We start from the raw sequence: 16,734 nt of genomic DNA, 5'->3' as shown, positions 1-16,734 counted from the left end.
CATAGTGGTGTTATGAGGAAGTACAGGAGAGTATACAGAGAAAGAGGTTGGTGAAGAAGTGGGATTGTCAGAGAGATGAAAGTAGACAGAAGTATAAGGAGATGAGGTGCATGGCAAAGAGAGAGGTGGCGAAGGCTAAGGATAAGGCATATGGAGAGTTGTATGAAAGGATGGACATTAAAAGGACCTGTACTGATTGGCTAGACAGAGGGACCGAGCTAGGAAAGATATGCAGCAGGTAAGGGTGATAAAGGGTAATGAGGGAAACATACTCACAAGCGAGGAGTGTGTGTTGAGCAGATGGAAAGAGTACTTTGAGGGGCTGATGAATGAAAAGAATGAGAGGGAGAGAAGGTTGGATGATGTGGGGATAGTGAATCATGAAGTGCAGTGGATTAGCAAGGAGGAAGTAAGGATAGCTATGAAGAGGATGAAGAATGGAAAGGCTGTTGGTCTGGATGAAGAATGGAAAGGCTGTTGGTCCAGATTACATACCTGTGGAAGCTTGGAGGTGTTTAGGAAAATGGCAGTGGAATTTTTAACCAGATTATTTAATGAAATCTTGGAAAGTGAGAGGATGCCTGAGGAGTGGAGAAAATGTGTTTTAGTACCATTTTTTAAGAATAAGGGTGATGTGCAGAGCTGTAGTAACTACAGTGGGATAAAACTGATCAGTTGCAGCATGAAATTATGGGAAAGAGTAGTAGAAGCTAGGTTAAGAAGGGTGGTGGTGGTGATTAGTGAGCAGCAGTATGGTTTCATGCCAGGAACGAGCACTACTGATGCGATGTTTGCTCTGAGTGTGTTGATGGAGAAGTTCAGAGAAGGTCAGAAGGAGTTGCATTGTGTCTTTGTGGACTTAGAGAAAGCATATGACAGGGTGCCTAAAGAGGAGTTGTGGTACTGTATGAGGAAGTCAGGAGTGGCAGATAAGTATGTGAGTGGTACAGGATATGTACAAGGGTAGTGCGACAGTGGTGAGATCTGCAATGGGGTTGACAGAGGCGTTTAAGGTGGAGGTGGGATTACATCAAAGATCAGCTCTGAGCCTTTTCTTATTTGCAGTGGTGATGGACAGATTGACAGATGAGATCAGTAGGAGTCCCCGTGGACTATGATGTTTGCAGATGACAAGATAATATGTAGTGAGAGTAGGGAACAGGTTTAGGAGACCCTGGAGAGGTGAATATATGCCCTAGAGATGAGAGAAATGAAGGTCAGCAGGACTAAGAATGTGTGTGTGTGAATGAGAGGGAGGATAGAGGAATGGTGAGAATACAGGGAGTAGAGTTGGCGAAGGTGAATCAGTTTAAATACTTGGGATCAACAGTTCAGAGTAATGGCGAGTGTGGAAGAGAGGTGAAGAAGAGAGTACAGGCAGGGCGGAGTAGGTGGAGAAGAGTGTCAGGAGTGATTTGTGGCAGACTAGTACCAGTAAGAATGAAAGGGAAGGTCTACAAGAGGGTAGTGAGACCAGCTATGTTATATGGGTTGGAGACAGTGGCATTGACAAAAAGGCAGGAGTCAGAGCTGGATGTGGCAGAGTTAAAGATGTTAAGATTTGCACTTGGTGTGAGAGGGCAGACAGGATTAGGAATAAGTATATTAGAGGGTCAGCCCAGGTTGGATGGTTTGGAGACAAACCCAGAGAGGCGAGATTGCATTGGTTTGGACATGTGCTGAGGAGGGATGCTTGGTATATTGGGAAAAGGATGCTAAGGATGAAGCTGCCAGGTAAGAGGAAAAGAGGAAGGCCTAAGATGAGGTTTATGGATGTGGTGAGAGAGGACATGCAGGTGGTTGGTGTGACAGAGCAAGATGCAGAGGACAGGAAGAAATGGAAACGGATCCTCTGTGGCGACCCCTAATGGGAACAGCTGAAAGAAAAAAGTGCTGGCAGTATCTCCCTTTGTCACACTTGTTAACTATTTTCCTCTTTTCACAGCAGTATAATTAAATTTCATTGACAGTCAGTATTTTGTTGCAAAGTGCATTCTAGTTGCACCCATTTACTCAGGGTTACAGCAACCCATTATTTTATACCTTTCCTAAAATTATAGCTACTTTTTTAAATTTAGACTTTTTCTGGAATGGATTACATATGTGCTAGAATTAAACACCAGATTTGTGATTCACTTAATACTAGCTGATTATTGTCTTTAAAATACATTTCTGTATAAAACTACATTGCAAGAAATGCATTCTCCCAAATAATAAATAAACCACTAGAATACCAAGTGACCCACTCATTATCTAACTTACTGAAGCATATTTATTTACACTTGGGGGAAATCCCACCTAAGATACAGAGGGAAAAACTGTTGCAGGGAAACCCCATTGTTGGGCGCCATCCTTCCATTGTGTGCTTCCCAGATAATCAACCTGTTATCCCTGACAATTTCTGTAAAAGCAACATTTTAGTACATGCACTGTTTTTAGTTCTGTCATAATTCTGTTAATCATTTTAGATATGTCAACTGATTGGTACTAACATTCCCCTGTAACTTAACCTTCTCCTGCACTTTTCACAACTATCATTTAACTGTTTCTCTCTAATAACTTAGCAGAATAGCACAAGACAGCCTTTAAGTAGCAGTGTGCTAACTCGCTCATACTTGGGAATAATAATTGAAGTTGCCAATCGAAGGAGGGTTTCCCCATAACAGTGTGTTACTATTTAGATGCTTCCTTCCTGTTAGCTATTCCCTCTCCTGTGTTTTAGGAGTTATTCATGGGCTCCACCGATGAAAGTTTGAATTCAGTAAGCATTTGCCATTTGAATGTTGCAAAACATGCCCTTCTTAACTACAAGCAAAACTTAACCACAACCTGTCAAGCACACCCTGTCACAGTTGCATAATTTTAATTTACTGTAATCGGCCACTTATATATTGCATATGTGGAAAAAAAAAACACCCCACCAGCTCAAGTTCAGCTGTACCTCCTCCCACTACTACGTTATCTCCCCTAGTTTAATTACGCTCTGCTAAGTTCATAATCTAAAATATAGGAACTTTGCTGTTAACAATAGGCCAAGTTGCTTTCTACTAAAATGCAACCATAAACTAAAAAAAGCCTACATTAAATTACCTTTCTTCACTTATCTTCTCCATTTCTACTCTGTGGTAATATTCACCCTAATCCTGGCCCTGCTCAATAACTAGTAACAGAAATCAAAACTCTACCAGCCAATCCAATATTTCCTATAGGTCACTGAAGAACACAGAAATGAACAAATGTTAACATCAATATTCAAAATCTCTGCAGCAAACTTCTTTCTTTTCACTTGTGGATCACTTTCCATGCTGTTGACAACATAGCTGTCACTGAAGCCTGAAATCTGCAACTCAGATGGATAGGACATCTGTAGACGTGACAGGAAATGTAAGAGTATGTGGCATGGCTATTCTGTACTCCTATAGTGACACCCTACAGCCACTTACCACAGAAATACCATACTTTAACAAGGTAAATAATATTTCTGTGTTAAACATCAACCTCAACATTTGAGAATGTATCACCCCCTCCCAAAAAAGCCCTCAAATCTTGAAAATGACTTATATTGCGTATTAAGTCACACAAAGCTGTTAACATTAACTGGTTTGCTTCCAGTTCTCTTACTGAAGCCCAACCAATACATCTTTGTAGCTTCACCCAACTGCTTTCCGCCCCCTACCAGATTCAACTAACTCATCAGCAGTGAAACAGTACTAGACTGATATTAACCACTGCCCCAGAAAAATAAATGTCCCTTTCAGGTGCAGTCAGACTCTTTATATAACTGCCACTCTACCTATGTTATCACCCAGTATAACAAAGTCTGGAAACTTCCAAGTTTCAACAAAAGTAATTTCATCAACTCATTAAATTAATGTACCTCTTAAGGTCCCTACTTTTAGAAGAAGGTATACAAAATTTTCAGCACCACTTTCCTAACCAGCCAGGCATCCGTCAGATTAATATGCATCAAAACTAATACAACCCCATGGGTAACTTTGTTAACCAAGCAAATAGTACAAAAGAGAGAGTAGAAAACATGGCGCATTGATAAGACTTCCTCAAACTTCAAAAATTATAGGCATTTGCAAAACATTGTAAAATATCTAATAAACTCTGATAAAATAAAATGCTACCTTAACTTACAGCAAATGCAACTCAAAACCCTACAAAACTTCTGGTCCACCATGAATACTCTGCTCAGAACTAACAATCCCTTCCAACCAAACCATATACCAAAAGAAGTGAACACTAACATAGCCTGCAAGTACAGTAACCACTTTGTTAATGTAGCCAAATTCCCCAAACAACCACACTGTCTAGCCTGGCCTGTTATCACTGCTTTAATGAGATTTGTGCATCAATTGTGTGTGAACTCTTCTAGCCTAATGTTTGTAAATGCTTGTCCATAATTTAATGACATAATCGAAATGAACTTTCTTGTAGGTTATCTTTACCCAACTGTGTTATGTTTAACCAGGTAGATGGACTGGTACAAGACCTCCGTTTTTGTAAAGTATTTGATAATAGACATGATATGTACAACTTAAAACAACCTACTTGTATCTTATAGGGTAAAGTCATTAGCCACAGAGTCAGCAACTAGTAGAAATAACTGCAATATACCTAAATGAAGCTTTGTTTCTTAGGTACATATAATATAAATGATTCTTTGTGGTCTACTATTTGTAAAGTATAATAAAAACGTCTATATTAGAACCATGAAAACTCAGTGCAGTGAATGGCGTTCATCGAACTGTTATAGTGAGATTGCTGTACAGTGAAGATTTGCCCTTTCCTCACTGTAGTGCGATCTCTGAGTTGGTATATATAATTAGTGGGGGGAGGGTGCAGCCCCCCCCACACACAAAAACGAGTTCGAACAGCATTTTCGATGTGAAAGCCGTTCGCTGAACTGACTTTTCATGGTTCTAATATAGACCCTAATAAAATGCTTATGGATCATTTGGATTAAAGTTGTGTGTGTGGTGCTACTTTGAGCTTATTATCCAGTATCCCAAAAATATTTATACTGGCAAGTCCCTTTGAGTTTAGTTACTGAGCGAGTTCTAAGCAGCTGTTACAATTTTTGACGAAGGCTCTTGTGGAGTAGGAAGAGTGAATGCTGTCTAAGGACTGTTCCTTAATGGATAAGTAGTAGTTAAGAATGGCACTGGTAAATGCCATATCAGCTGCTATTAGTTTATTGAAGAAAGGGTAGAATACAGGATTACTGGAAGATCAAAGCATCCCTAAACAGTGGTTATCATAAGCTAGTTGAGTGTGGGATCATTTTTGGGTGAAACTGAGCTGAATACAGGAAAATGTAGAATACAGGATAGGCCTTCCTAGACTGAAAAGAGTGATGCACTACTGAGACTTGACCCGTAACTTAGGTGAATATGTTAGTAGTGAGTTAGACACAATAAACATCCTTTCCAATAAAGTTTGATTAGTACAGGAGATAATACAGTCTTAAAGGAGGCTGGAAGTTCTATGATGTCTAGCTTAGCTTTAGGATTCCCTTTTCCTAAAATTGAGCACAAGTCAGAAATGTCCCCACTTCATCTAATGTAAACCCAAAGCATTTCATTTTTTGTGAACAATTTTTGCTGGACTTATCCCTGAAGTGGCTTTAGTATTGATTAGGGGATGCAAGGCCCCATAATCCAGGAGAGTTTGTCTAATATGATTTTTTACCACTGTACCCGTGAGCCATCTTCATACTGATCAAGCCAGTTTTGCCACTCTTTTGGTGACAGCTGGCCAAGGTGATGGTATTTGCTTCCCAGGCCAACCTGATCTCCATGGTGTCCCTGCCATACATGTGTGCCCAAGCTCTGTAGCAAAATCACATGCACTGTTTATATGCATGTGCCTGTTTCTGGCTAGTGTTTGAAAACAGGCAGTTGGGTGATCCTTTTTTGTTATATCTGACCTCCAACAGGTGTTAGCATTGATGAGAATTTGCCTGGCTCCTTTCTTGCAGGTTGAGCGTCTATCAATTGATCACCATCATCCCCCACAGCTGGCTTTTTGATGCTTTGATCTCTAATTGAGCCTTCATCTGGATCAAGTCAGAGCTTCACCTGTTTCCTTAGCATGGAGCCAGCCACCTCAGTGCTGTTCATCATCCAGCTACCTCAGTGCATTTCATTATCCACAGGGACTAAGGTTTTATTCACTGAGAATGAGTCTGCTTTTTTCAAATTATCCACGTAGTCATGCTGTAATATCTACTGTAAGGCTTGGTGCAACAATTATAGAACAGCTAAGATGAATTTACATATTATGAGCCATTAGAAAAATACAGTTTGCTTACCTGTCATGAGAAAGATTGTTGCCCAAGCACCATCCCTTGTGCAAATGCAGAAGTACTTAACCAGTGGTTAGATGCTGCTGATTGCCAGCAGACCTTGTTTTTAACATGACTTGAATGTTGGAGGGGATTCATCTGGGAGGTACCAATGTCTAAAGCCTTGGCAATTTATTATAATAATGTTAAAATGCCTTTGGTACTTTCATAAAAGGTGTAGCTTTCTTGATTTTGGTTCATGTCAATAGCACTGGTACATTTTTTGTAAAGCCAAAGAAAACATTGGTTGCATGGCAGAAGGCCATATACCAAAAACATAGCCAAACTAAGAGAAAAGTCAACTTCTGTGCAGTCTTTGATTGCTGGAACCAAAAAATGTGTATTCACCACAATTAACTATGCATAGTGATTGACTTTAATTAAGCTTTTTAAGGTTGTCACTACTCTGTAGGCCTTCTCTGGACTTTTATAGTATGTATTTATGAATTGAGAACCACTTAAACATTTAGACTTTTGACTGTACACTATGAGTGCTATAATTTTTGCTGAAGCCAAAGAGGGGAGCCTGTATTTTTTAACAGAATGTAATTGTTCATTCTTATGAATATGGACTTTATATAGTGGTGCCATCTGTTACAGTTCATGCAAGACTCTCCTGATTTTTGCAGTGGCTTCCTAAATAAAAGGAAAATTGTAAAATGTTCTGAGGTTTTAGGTCAAAAGCTATATCCTAACCTTTTTCAGTAGTTGAATAAAACCGTTATTTTGTGTCTAAAACACTTTAATATGATGTGAAAAAAAACCCAGAAACAAATCAGATTTAATAGAAGTAATGTTTTATATTTGATAAAGTAAAATCCAGTCTTATGCTCTGGGTGTGAGTATGGTTTGTCCTGAAAAATGCACTCTTTTCATAAAAAATGCCCCAGTCCCCTCATTTGAAAAGATGATAACCCTAGCTTATTAAGCTTTCCTTATTGAAGCTTTGGATTTAGCGTACTCTTGGACATCATTTTTACCAATAGGTTGGGTTACATTGGTGTGGAAATCTGGGCAGAGCCTGAAATAATGGCAGGACAAAGGCCCAAAAGTAGGGATAGATTTTAAATATTGCTCTTACAAATTTAGATAGATGCAGGAATAACATAATTTGTATTGGTATGTATTTTCTGAAGGATATGAACTCTGAAACTCAGATGTGTGTCATTTTTTAGTGACTTCAGTCCTCTATGATATGCCAGAAAATCACAAATTTTGAGGAACAGACCAAAAATATAAGGGAAAAATATGGACATTCTGTGCAAATCTGGATAGTTAAGAGGTATGGCATGGTTATACAGGCCCCCGTGCAAGTACATGGAATATTCAATGAGTTCCAATTCCTTGGCAGAGCTCTTAAAGGAAATTCAGTGGCCCATCATGGGATTAGGACTCGCAGGACAGTAAAGTTACTGCACACAGTTGTAACAATTTGGACTTCAGTAATCTCTTCCCAAAATATTTTTGGGTCTGTATTTGTATTGCTCTGTAAGTCACAGATTCATTAGAGGAGTTGGGAAATGAACAAATGCAATTAATGATATTTGTTAGAATCTGTATTCCTATACTATAGTGTTTGTATATGGTCTGCTTTTAAGATGGATTATTTTTCAAATGCAAATTCCCAGTATTTGTATATGTATCTGCTAGTCATTTAAAGTGCGCACCTTAAATTTGGCAAAGTATATTCTTTTCTTCACATTTTTCCTTTCAGAGTGACAACTGCATATATTCGAGCAGCTTACTTTTACTAGGTGTTTCGGCCATCTCGTATGTGGCTTGATGCACCATCTGTCAATCCCCCTTCATATAAAACAAACATGACTTATGTTACAAAGTAACATTCATCAAATGTTGTGAGAACAATTAAACTAATGTGTTCTACTAAAACAGCGCTGTTTTCTTAAACAGGAGCCTAGTCCTCTTTCAGCATGTATATTTAACACTCACTTAAGGAATAAATAAGGAATAAATGGTTGCTAAGAAACATTTCCTAATGTACAAGGAGTAGTGTGGCCATTTTTTCAAATATTAATAGCATTCTATTTATTATTTGTAGGTGGGAAGAGAAAAGATATGAAGATAGAAAGAAGTGGGCCTTCTTGGAGCATAAAGGGCCATTGTTTGCTCCGCCATATGAAGTGCTGCCTGAGACAGTGACATTTTATTATAATGGTACATTTCTCTTTACATTTCTGACCAAGTTTTATGTCTATCTGTTCATTGGATGTCCTGCAGAGATAAATTAATCTTTGTGACTTATTATTGATACTTCCAAATTTATGTTCATGTTTTCGTAACTGGGTGATCTGCATGTTATTGAGATATATGGTGTGAAACATCAATGTGAGAGAGAGAATAATTCACCATCAATGCTGGTTTATATCTTACTATACTGGGAATGTTGCTAGTTATCTGCTAGTAATTATAAAAATAAGCATTATATCCAAATGTGCTTAATATTGCAAAAAGTGAGCGACTTACAAACTGTTGAATGATATTAAGTGAAGAAAACCAACTTTGATATTTGCAGTGAAAGTTGCACATCTTGAGAGGTATCCAGTATTTGTTTTGTTTATTATAGAATTAAGCATATGTTTTTCATATTTCTGTTAATATCTCAAGCATGCACTTACTTATAAAGGAATTTCTTGTTATGTGAAAGCTTATGTCTGGTTAATAAAATATTCTAACAATATACGTTTAGGTTGTACAGTTTTCAAGATGTGAACGTTTGTGAAAGTTTACAGAAAATATAATTAGAGGTTTGTGTGTGCACAACGTATTGTAAATGGCAACACCCAAAATGAATCCGAGAACATTGCAGTCCTTTTAGCTGACAGGTTTAGCTCAAATGTCTCTCCCTCCCTTGATAGTCCAAAGGAAATATTACATACCACAGTCTCCCACCACCACTACCAGAGAACAGGTCTGCAATATACTTTCCAAGGCCAAAAACATTGTATTAGAGAGAAACATGACCTCTGTGGTCCACTTGAATCACTATTCAACTGGAGCATTCAGTCAGGTTTTGTGCCCAAGCAATGGAAGATTGCTGCAGTCATTCCTCTGCAGAAAGGAGGTCCAACCACCAAACCAGGTAACTAGGAACCCATAAGTCTAGCTAGCCTCATATATGCGGTCATGGAAAGAGTCCTCATGGTCATGATAAATGAGGACATAGGTAACCTGAAAACACTGGACCCATCACGGTTGCCTATTAAACCTGGTTGACTCTTTTGAGAGGATCACCAAAGCAATTTTTGAGGGCAAGACTGTGCACACAGTTTACACCAACCTAGCCAAGACTTTTGATACAGTACCCCACATAGGCATTACAGACAGTCTCACTAAATTAGGCATATAAACCCTTTTATTACCCATTGGATAAGCAATAGACCTCAGGAGGTCAAAATAGTTGAGGCCACCTCCATCAAGAGGCCAGTTACAAGTGGGAGTCCTCCAAGGCTCAGTACTGGGCCCGCTCCTTTTTGGCAACTATTTTTCTCTGAAGTGGAAGCAAACACTGAAGGTTTATGTCTAAGTTTGCAGAAGCTTGCAAACTGGGGGTTATTACAAACTCCCCTACAGACACTAAGAATCTTCAAGAAGGCCCATTGCTGACCAATAAATGGTGCCAAAGCCATGGTCTTAAACTCAGGGCTATGAAATGCATAATTGCATCCTTTGTGAAGTCAGCCATCTTTGCTAATTACTATGCTGATTATATGCCCCTAAGAGTCTACCCAGTGGTCAGGGCTCTTGGTACACACATACAGTAGCCTTGCTTTTGGCCACCACATGGGCACAGCAGTGTGGAAATCCTTTTAAGTTGCACAACGTATAAGTAAGGGCATGGCATCTAGGTCCAAAGAGTTTATTTATTCTACTTTAATCTGCCCTTAGCAGACCAATCATAGAGTACAATGCTCCCTTTGGTATGTACCTGACCAGGCAAATGCAGCAACTAGAGCAACTGCAAAGGTTCTTCACAAAAAGAATACAAGGCGTAACAAGCCTGCCTTATGCAGTGGACCTTAAAACCCTTTCCCTCAACTCAGTCTCCTACAAATTGCTGAGGGGTGATTTATGCCTGGCATACAAGGCATCTGCAAACCCCACACTTATGAATATCCTGCATATTTGTAAGTCAAGCAGTATCAGAAATACAAGGTCTAAAGAACTGAATTTTGTCTGTGACTTTAACAGAACATGCATGAAAGACAAATGTGTCCCAGAGGCTGCCCCTCATACGGAACAGGTTTCCCATCCATGTGAAGCCGAGTTCATCTATTATCCAATTTAAGCACAACCAAGATGAGTGGATGAGGAATAATAAATTTACACCGGGCCTGGCACCCATGCCCCCTTATCAACAGAGGTAGCTTATAAATGCCTGGACCTCAATCTCCTCTTTGGATACAGGATGTTCTCATTCTTTCAGGAAAATTTGGCTAGGCTTAGAAAGACCCCTGGGTCATTGGCCTAGTAGCAGTCTATGAATCTATAATGCATTACAGTATTTATGGAAGAGACTGAATGCACAGACTATTATTGTTGTAAAGAAGACTTATTACTGATAACATTTGCTGTTTGTATAGTTTTAATAGCTTTTATTATTTACAAAATATTGATATTTGTTTATCTTAAGCTTTTTAAGTTTTCAGAAAATGCTCCTGAATGCAGGATGTATGTTAGCTGCTAGAGGTGTGACATTCCACACAACATAGGTGTTAGAGTTAAAAGGCAGTGACAGTAAAAACACAGTGCATCTCTTAACTCCCAAGTCCCAAGCTGAGACTTCAACACCATCTGTCTGTTTCAGTGTTACTAGGCAAGTACTAGGCTAAGAAAAAAAAAAGGCTTCGGGATAGGTGACGAGCTATGCACAAGACAAAATCAAAAGATAGCTTGACACTCCATAGTAATAAACTTTTAATGAAAAACCAGCAGATGTGTTTTCACAGATTCATTAGGCATTTGTATTGCAATAAAACATTAAATTACTCGCTAAAAATACATCTACTAAATAACTGGTTGTGCCCATGCATTACATAAGTCCTTAAATTTCTGCCTCTCTTACTATGTACTCACACTGTAACTCCTATTAGTCTGACACAAACACTGCTGATGAAATGATGCAGATATAATGTACTATTAAACATTTATTCTTTTTGTTTCTGTTTTAATTTAACTATGTTTTTCATTGTATGTATGTTTATTTATTTGCATTTGTATCACTGATGTGCACTGAATTTTACAACTGTGTTTGTACTTTTACTTAATGTTGGAGCTTTTCTCCCAGGGCCTCCGCTGAAATTGGACCAGTGTCAAGTCAGACCATCCCGGTTAACAAATGTAAAATAAAATAAATAAAATATAGTGATTCTTAAAACTTGTCATATGACATCATATACTTTAAAACACCATTATAAAATGATTTACAAATGCTTAATATAAATAACTTAAAATATACAAGATAGCGTATATAACTTAATTACATTTGGTAGTGTCTATGTTGTTGTGTCTTTCGGCTTTTCCCAGTTAGGGGTCGCCACAGTGGAACTGCGGTCCGCTAATGATTGGCAGTTGATTTTTACGTACCGAGTTGCCAGCCCTGACGCACAGCCTTCAACGAAGGTACACCCATTCACGCATGTCTCCATGCAGAAGACGCTCTAGCTAAGAATCGAACTGGATGGTGTCTTACTGTGAGGCGACAATGCTACCGCAGCACCACCACCGCGGATCATATTTGGTAGTGTCTATAGTCCTTTTATATATTGCATTTCATGCAGCCATGGATCATTCAGACAGATCCACCTTTGTGAAACCAGTGGGTACAAAAACAGTCTCTCAAAGATGCAAATTGTCAATATTCTGAACGGCATCGTATGTCCTCATTTTAGTAAGTAGAGAAAACTCCACTTCTTTGGTACTTTTGTTCCTTAAGCATAAGGCCATCTACTTGCATACTGTATTTAAACTAGCCAAAGGTTTGCCGTGTATTTACAATTCAAGAGTTGCAGAATTGTTTGAATGGTACTTTGAATGTTGATGATATGAAAAGTAAATGTATATTTATATATGTTATGCCAGAATTCATGCAGGGGGCTTAGGCTGCAATTGTGACACTGTAGCAGAAACAGCAACCATTCATTTTAATTCATGTATTTATATGAAAGCAGCATCTTGGATGGATTACAGTTGCTTTAATTTGTTTCTTAGCCAGTTGAGTCCACTGTGTACAAATGTCTTATTTGATGTATGATCTAGGATCACTGCAGGGTGACTTGCTGACTGTCACATAGGAGGCAGTTGGAGAATGTTGTAGTCTAAACCAAGACTAGAAGATGAAACCAGTTAGAAGCTAGTACCCTTAATCCTCCTTGTTAAATTGCCAGGCTCGCACTACTTGGAGTTAAGGGGAAAATAGCTATAGTTGATTTGTGTCTTGTCTTGCAGCTTTAGTTATTTATTTAGGTTTCCTGGTAGGGTTACCACCTGTCCCACTTTGCGAGGGACAGTCCCTCTTTGGGCAGTTGTGTCCTGCAAAAAATGTGAAAAAATGGCAAATGTCCTGAGATTTTAGGACAAAATTATTTTCTATATTTTATGTAATAGTTGCATAAAACAGTTATTCTGTATCTGAAACACCTAAATGTTATAAGAAACAGAATAAGGAACAAAAATGCTACAAGAATAAACTTTTATTCAGGCAAAAAACTGAAGTTCTGTCCTTTGTACTGGCCGTGGATATGTTTTGCCCTGCAAAATCTGATGTTTGTAGCACAAATGTCCCACTTTGGGCATTTGGAAAGGTGGCAACCCTATTTCCTGGTGCAGACATGAATTTTGCAAGTTCATATGCAATTTTGCCATATAACTCCAAGATGCTTCATTACCGTGTCTATCACTTCTAGAAGTCCATTTTAGCTGCCCCATCCTACCTCAAATTACTCTGGTGTTAGCTATGCCTCCATCTGACTTCTGTGGCACCACTTTGACTGGGACATTCAATTTCTACTACTTTGTTACAGCAGTTTATGTAATACACTTTGATCTGCAGCTGAATAATTGAGAATAAGCTGCTACTTTAAATGTCCATCTGTAGCTTGTTTTTTCTTGAACCCAAAATTATTTTTATTGCCTATTTTTGCTTTGCATCTTATGAGTGTAGTTAGACATAATTTGCCATCTTACAATCCCAGATGAAGTCAGTGACAACACGCATGAACCCAACTTATATGTGTTAAAATATACAAGATGACAGTGGTACAGTAATAATAAAGGACATAGATTTACTTTGTATTTGTGGATATTTTTTTTTCTATTAAATGTAATGTTTTTTTTTTTTTTTCATGAGAAGTGGCTGGTATATAGTCTTAAAGAACGTGGTATTTTGCTGGGATTTTGATCACTGTAAACTTTGTCCTAGAGCTGTTCTACTACCTAATGCATTTAAGCCAGAACTAATAGAAAAAAGCTATGAACTACAGGCACTAGCCAAAACTTCTTTAAACACAGATGCCTGAGAAATTGTACACACAGCCTCAAAACAGACCCTTGGTCCAGAGAGTTGGGATCACATTGTTCATGGAGAAGGATGACAAAATCAGAAGCTTTTAAGTCTATAATCCATCTATCTAGTTAAGAATCAAGTGTATGTCTGTGTATATCAATAATCTAGCTATATATGTATAAAAGTATGTATCAGTGAAGCAAAGCCCTCCGACACGTGTATAAATCCATACTAAATACATTCCAGTATCCCTGAGTGCTCATTGTATAAATACAAACCACTGTGATTCTGGATGATATTCTTTGTATGGATGATTACACAGGTACTGAGTTTTATTAGTTAACTGTTTGGTATCTACTTCTCTGAAGTCCAGGCCAAAATGAAGGGACTCTGGCTGACAAAGTTCACAGATGATTGCAAGCTGGGAGCTATTATTAACTCCCTAAGTGATGCTGACATCCTACAGAAAGGCTTCAATGAGACCAACGACTGGTGTCAGAACCATGGACTTAAGCTCAATGTCAAAAAATGTGTCTTCATCCCTTTGGGAAAAACCTGGTTCCCATGAATTATGACATTGATGGTAGTCCACTGAACACAGAAGGCATTATAAGAGATCTGGGAACACAGGTTGACAGCAACCACTCTTTTGACCACCACATTGCCACTGTGGTCAGAAAGTCCTATGTGGCACATCTCATTACTAAGGGTTTTGCATCTAGGAAGAAAGATGTCATTGTCTCCCGCTACTCTTCCCTCATTAGGCCAATCATTGAATACAACGCCTCATTTAGCATGTACCTTACTAGACACCTGCAACAACCGGAGAGGCCGCAAAAGTACCTCACAAAGAGGATCCTAGGCCTTAAACACATGTCCTATATGGACAGACTCAAAAAATTCCAACTATTCTCCGTCTCATATCGCCTACTTAGAGACGATCTCTGCTTGACTTACAAAGCCATGTCTGACCCAGCTCTTTTAGAAATGCTACATCTAAAGAAATCCCAATCCCTCCACACCACACGCTCCAGAGACCTCAACCTCATTACCACAATCAACAAAACAAGCTGGAGGGACAGGTTCATAAACCAGAGACTGGCTATGCTATGGAATAGACTTCCCATACATGTCAAGCAGAGCACCTCAGTGTCTTCAAGAGAAATCTTGATGAGTGAATGGGAAATAGAAAATTCACCCTGGGGATCACTCCAGTGGCTCTTCTCGACAAAGGCACTAGGAACTAAGGTTGGGCAGCATGATGCCAGGGTTAATCCTATGTGCTAGGCTTGTAAAGGCTCCAGGGCCATTAGCCTAGCACACACCTATGAACCTATATGCCAGAACCTCTCCCTGTGTAAGCCAGTCAGTATAGTAGTAGCAGTAACATTGGTGCAGAAGACCTCCTTTTTTGGTCCTCCGCTTTGAGTTGAGTACCAGTTTAGAGAACTGCACTTTGTACCAGGTGACCTAGCAAGGGTTCAGGCAACTAAGTAGGCATGGTAATTCAGAACAGTGTAATCCCCATTTAGATGAACTCTACAGTTACAACAGTGTAACACATACATGACAATATTGTTTGAATCTGCACCAAGGTATTTAACTTGAACCAACTTACTTAATGCAGGCAGTACAGAGATCTGTTTCTTCAAGACAAACTCCACAATGGTGTCTGCAGTTGCACTCTGAGATTACTTAACATGGTGTGATGGGAACATTTTGGTTATGGAGATTCAGCTGTTGCATGTACTTCTTAACTAATGTGTGGTTAAGCTGTACCCTTGAGAACTACAGCAATGTTATCTTTACTGTTCTGGCTACAGGGGCTTTTGTAGTATCCATGAAGGGGATATACTGAAGGTCTCCTAGACATCTACCTTAAGGAAATTGACATGTTTCAAAATGTGTAAGATCATCTTATTTCAAAACAGTGCAAAAAACTTCTCTGTGTGGAAGATTTTCAGTCCATATATCTCTAGTTAATCACTGTATATTAATCAGATCAGACAATAGTAGTAGGTAGTGAACTTAAACTCATCTTAAGTATCTTTCAGCTTTTTCCCAGTTAGGGGTCGCCACAGCGGAACTCCGGTCCGCTAATGAATGGCAGCAGATTTTTACGTACCAAGTTGCCAGCCCTGACATACAACCTTCAACGAAGGTACGCTCATTCACGCATGTCTTCACACAGAAGACACTTTAGCTGAGAATCGAACAGGACAACGTCTTACTGTGAGGCGACAACGCTACCGCAGCACCACCACCGCAGTTAAATAAAAAATAAATAAATAATAAAAAATATATAATTGTACAGAATTACTAAGTATTCGAAAGTAATCCAAGCAAGGCAGACAGTCTGTTTCCAATCGAAAATCCTTTATTAAGTAAATCCTTTATTAAGTACACAGACAAGCGATCCAAGTAAAACAAATAGTTTCCTCACAAGCTTTCTAAATATAGATCCTTTTTATCGGGCAAGGGAGTGGTTTATTGTGCTGTAAAAGTGTTATTGGTACACATGTTAAATTCACATCCCTTCTCCCATTAGTGTGACATTCGAGCTGGCCTTGCCCTACTTAGTAGCTGTCATAATAATATAACCTTTATGTACTTTAAATAAAATTTATGAATAAACCTGACTTTTACACTGGATAGAAGAGCCTTGCCTGAGTCCATCTGCTTATTCTTGCTACTTGGACTTTGTGTGTGTTTGGACACAGGTACCTAGTTGTTAGAAATAGTTTTTGTTTGTTTTTGCATTACTGATGCTATGTTGAACCCAATGCAGACTAATCAGTCAATTGTCTTTTCAGGTTATGTATCAAACATTATCCCCAAGTTATAAATGTGCCACATGGGC

The 16,734-nt window shown here is 38.8% G+C and overlaps 2 protein-coding genes across 2 annotated transcripts in view; one reads left to right on the top strand and one right to left on the bottom strand.

The window, feature by feature from the left end:
• MLYCD (malonyl-CoA decarboxylase) overlaps window positions 1–16,734 on the bottom strand; it is a 1,175,690-nt gene that overhangs the window by 514,808 nt on the left and 644,148 nt on the right. The gene's annotated exons all lie outside the window — the stretch shown is intronic.
• Window positions 1–16,734, top strand: part of LOC122807952 (DNA topoisomerase 1-like) — a 559,610-nt gene that overhangs the window by 263,422 nt on the left and 279,454 nt on the right. Inside the window, exon 5 of the mRNA XM_044078985.1 lies at window positions 8,412–8,527. Coding sequence (XP_043934920.1) covers window positions 8,412–8,527 — 116 coding nt within the window. The remainder of the gene's footprint in view (window positions 1–8,411; window positions 8,528–16,734) is intronic.

This window comes from Protopterus annectens, chromosome 8.part0, assembly GCF_019279795.1.
Source record: "Protopterus annectens isolate FY-2018-M chromosome 8.part0, PAN1.0, whole genome shotgun sequence".
Lineage (NCBI taxonomy): Eukaryota > Metazoa > Chordata > Ceratodontiformes > Protopteridae > Protopterus > Protopterus annectens.
Note: the sequence above shows the minus strand (reverse complement) of the source record. Positions and strands in the feature narration are given on the sequence as shown.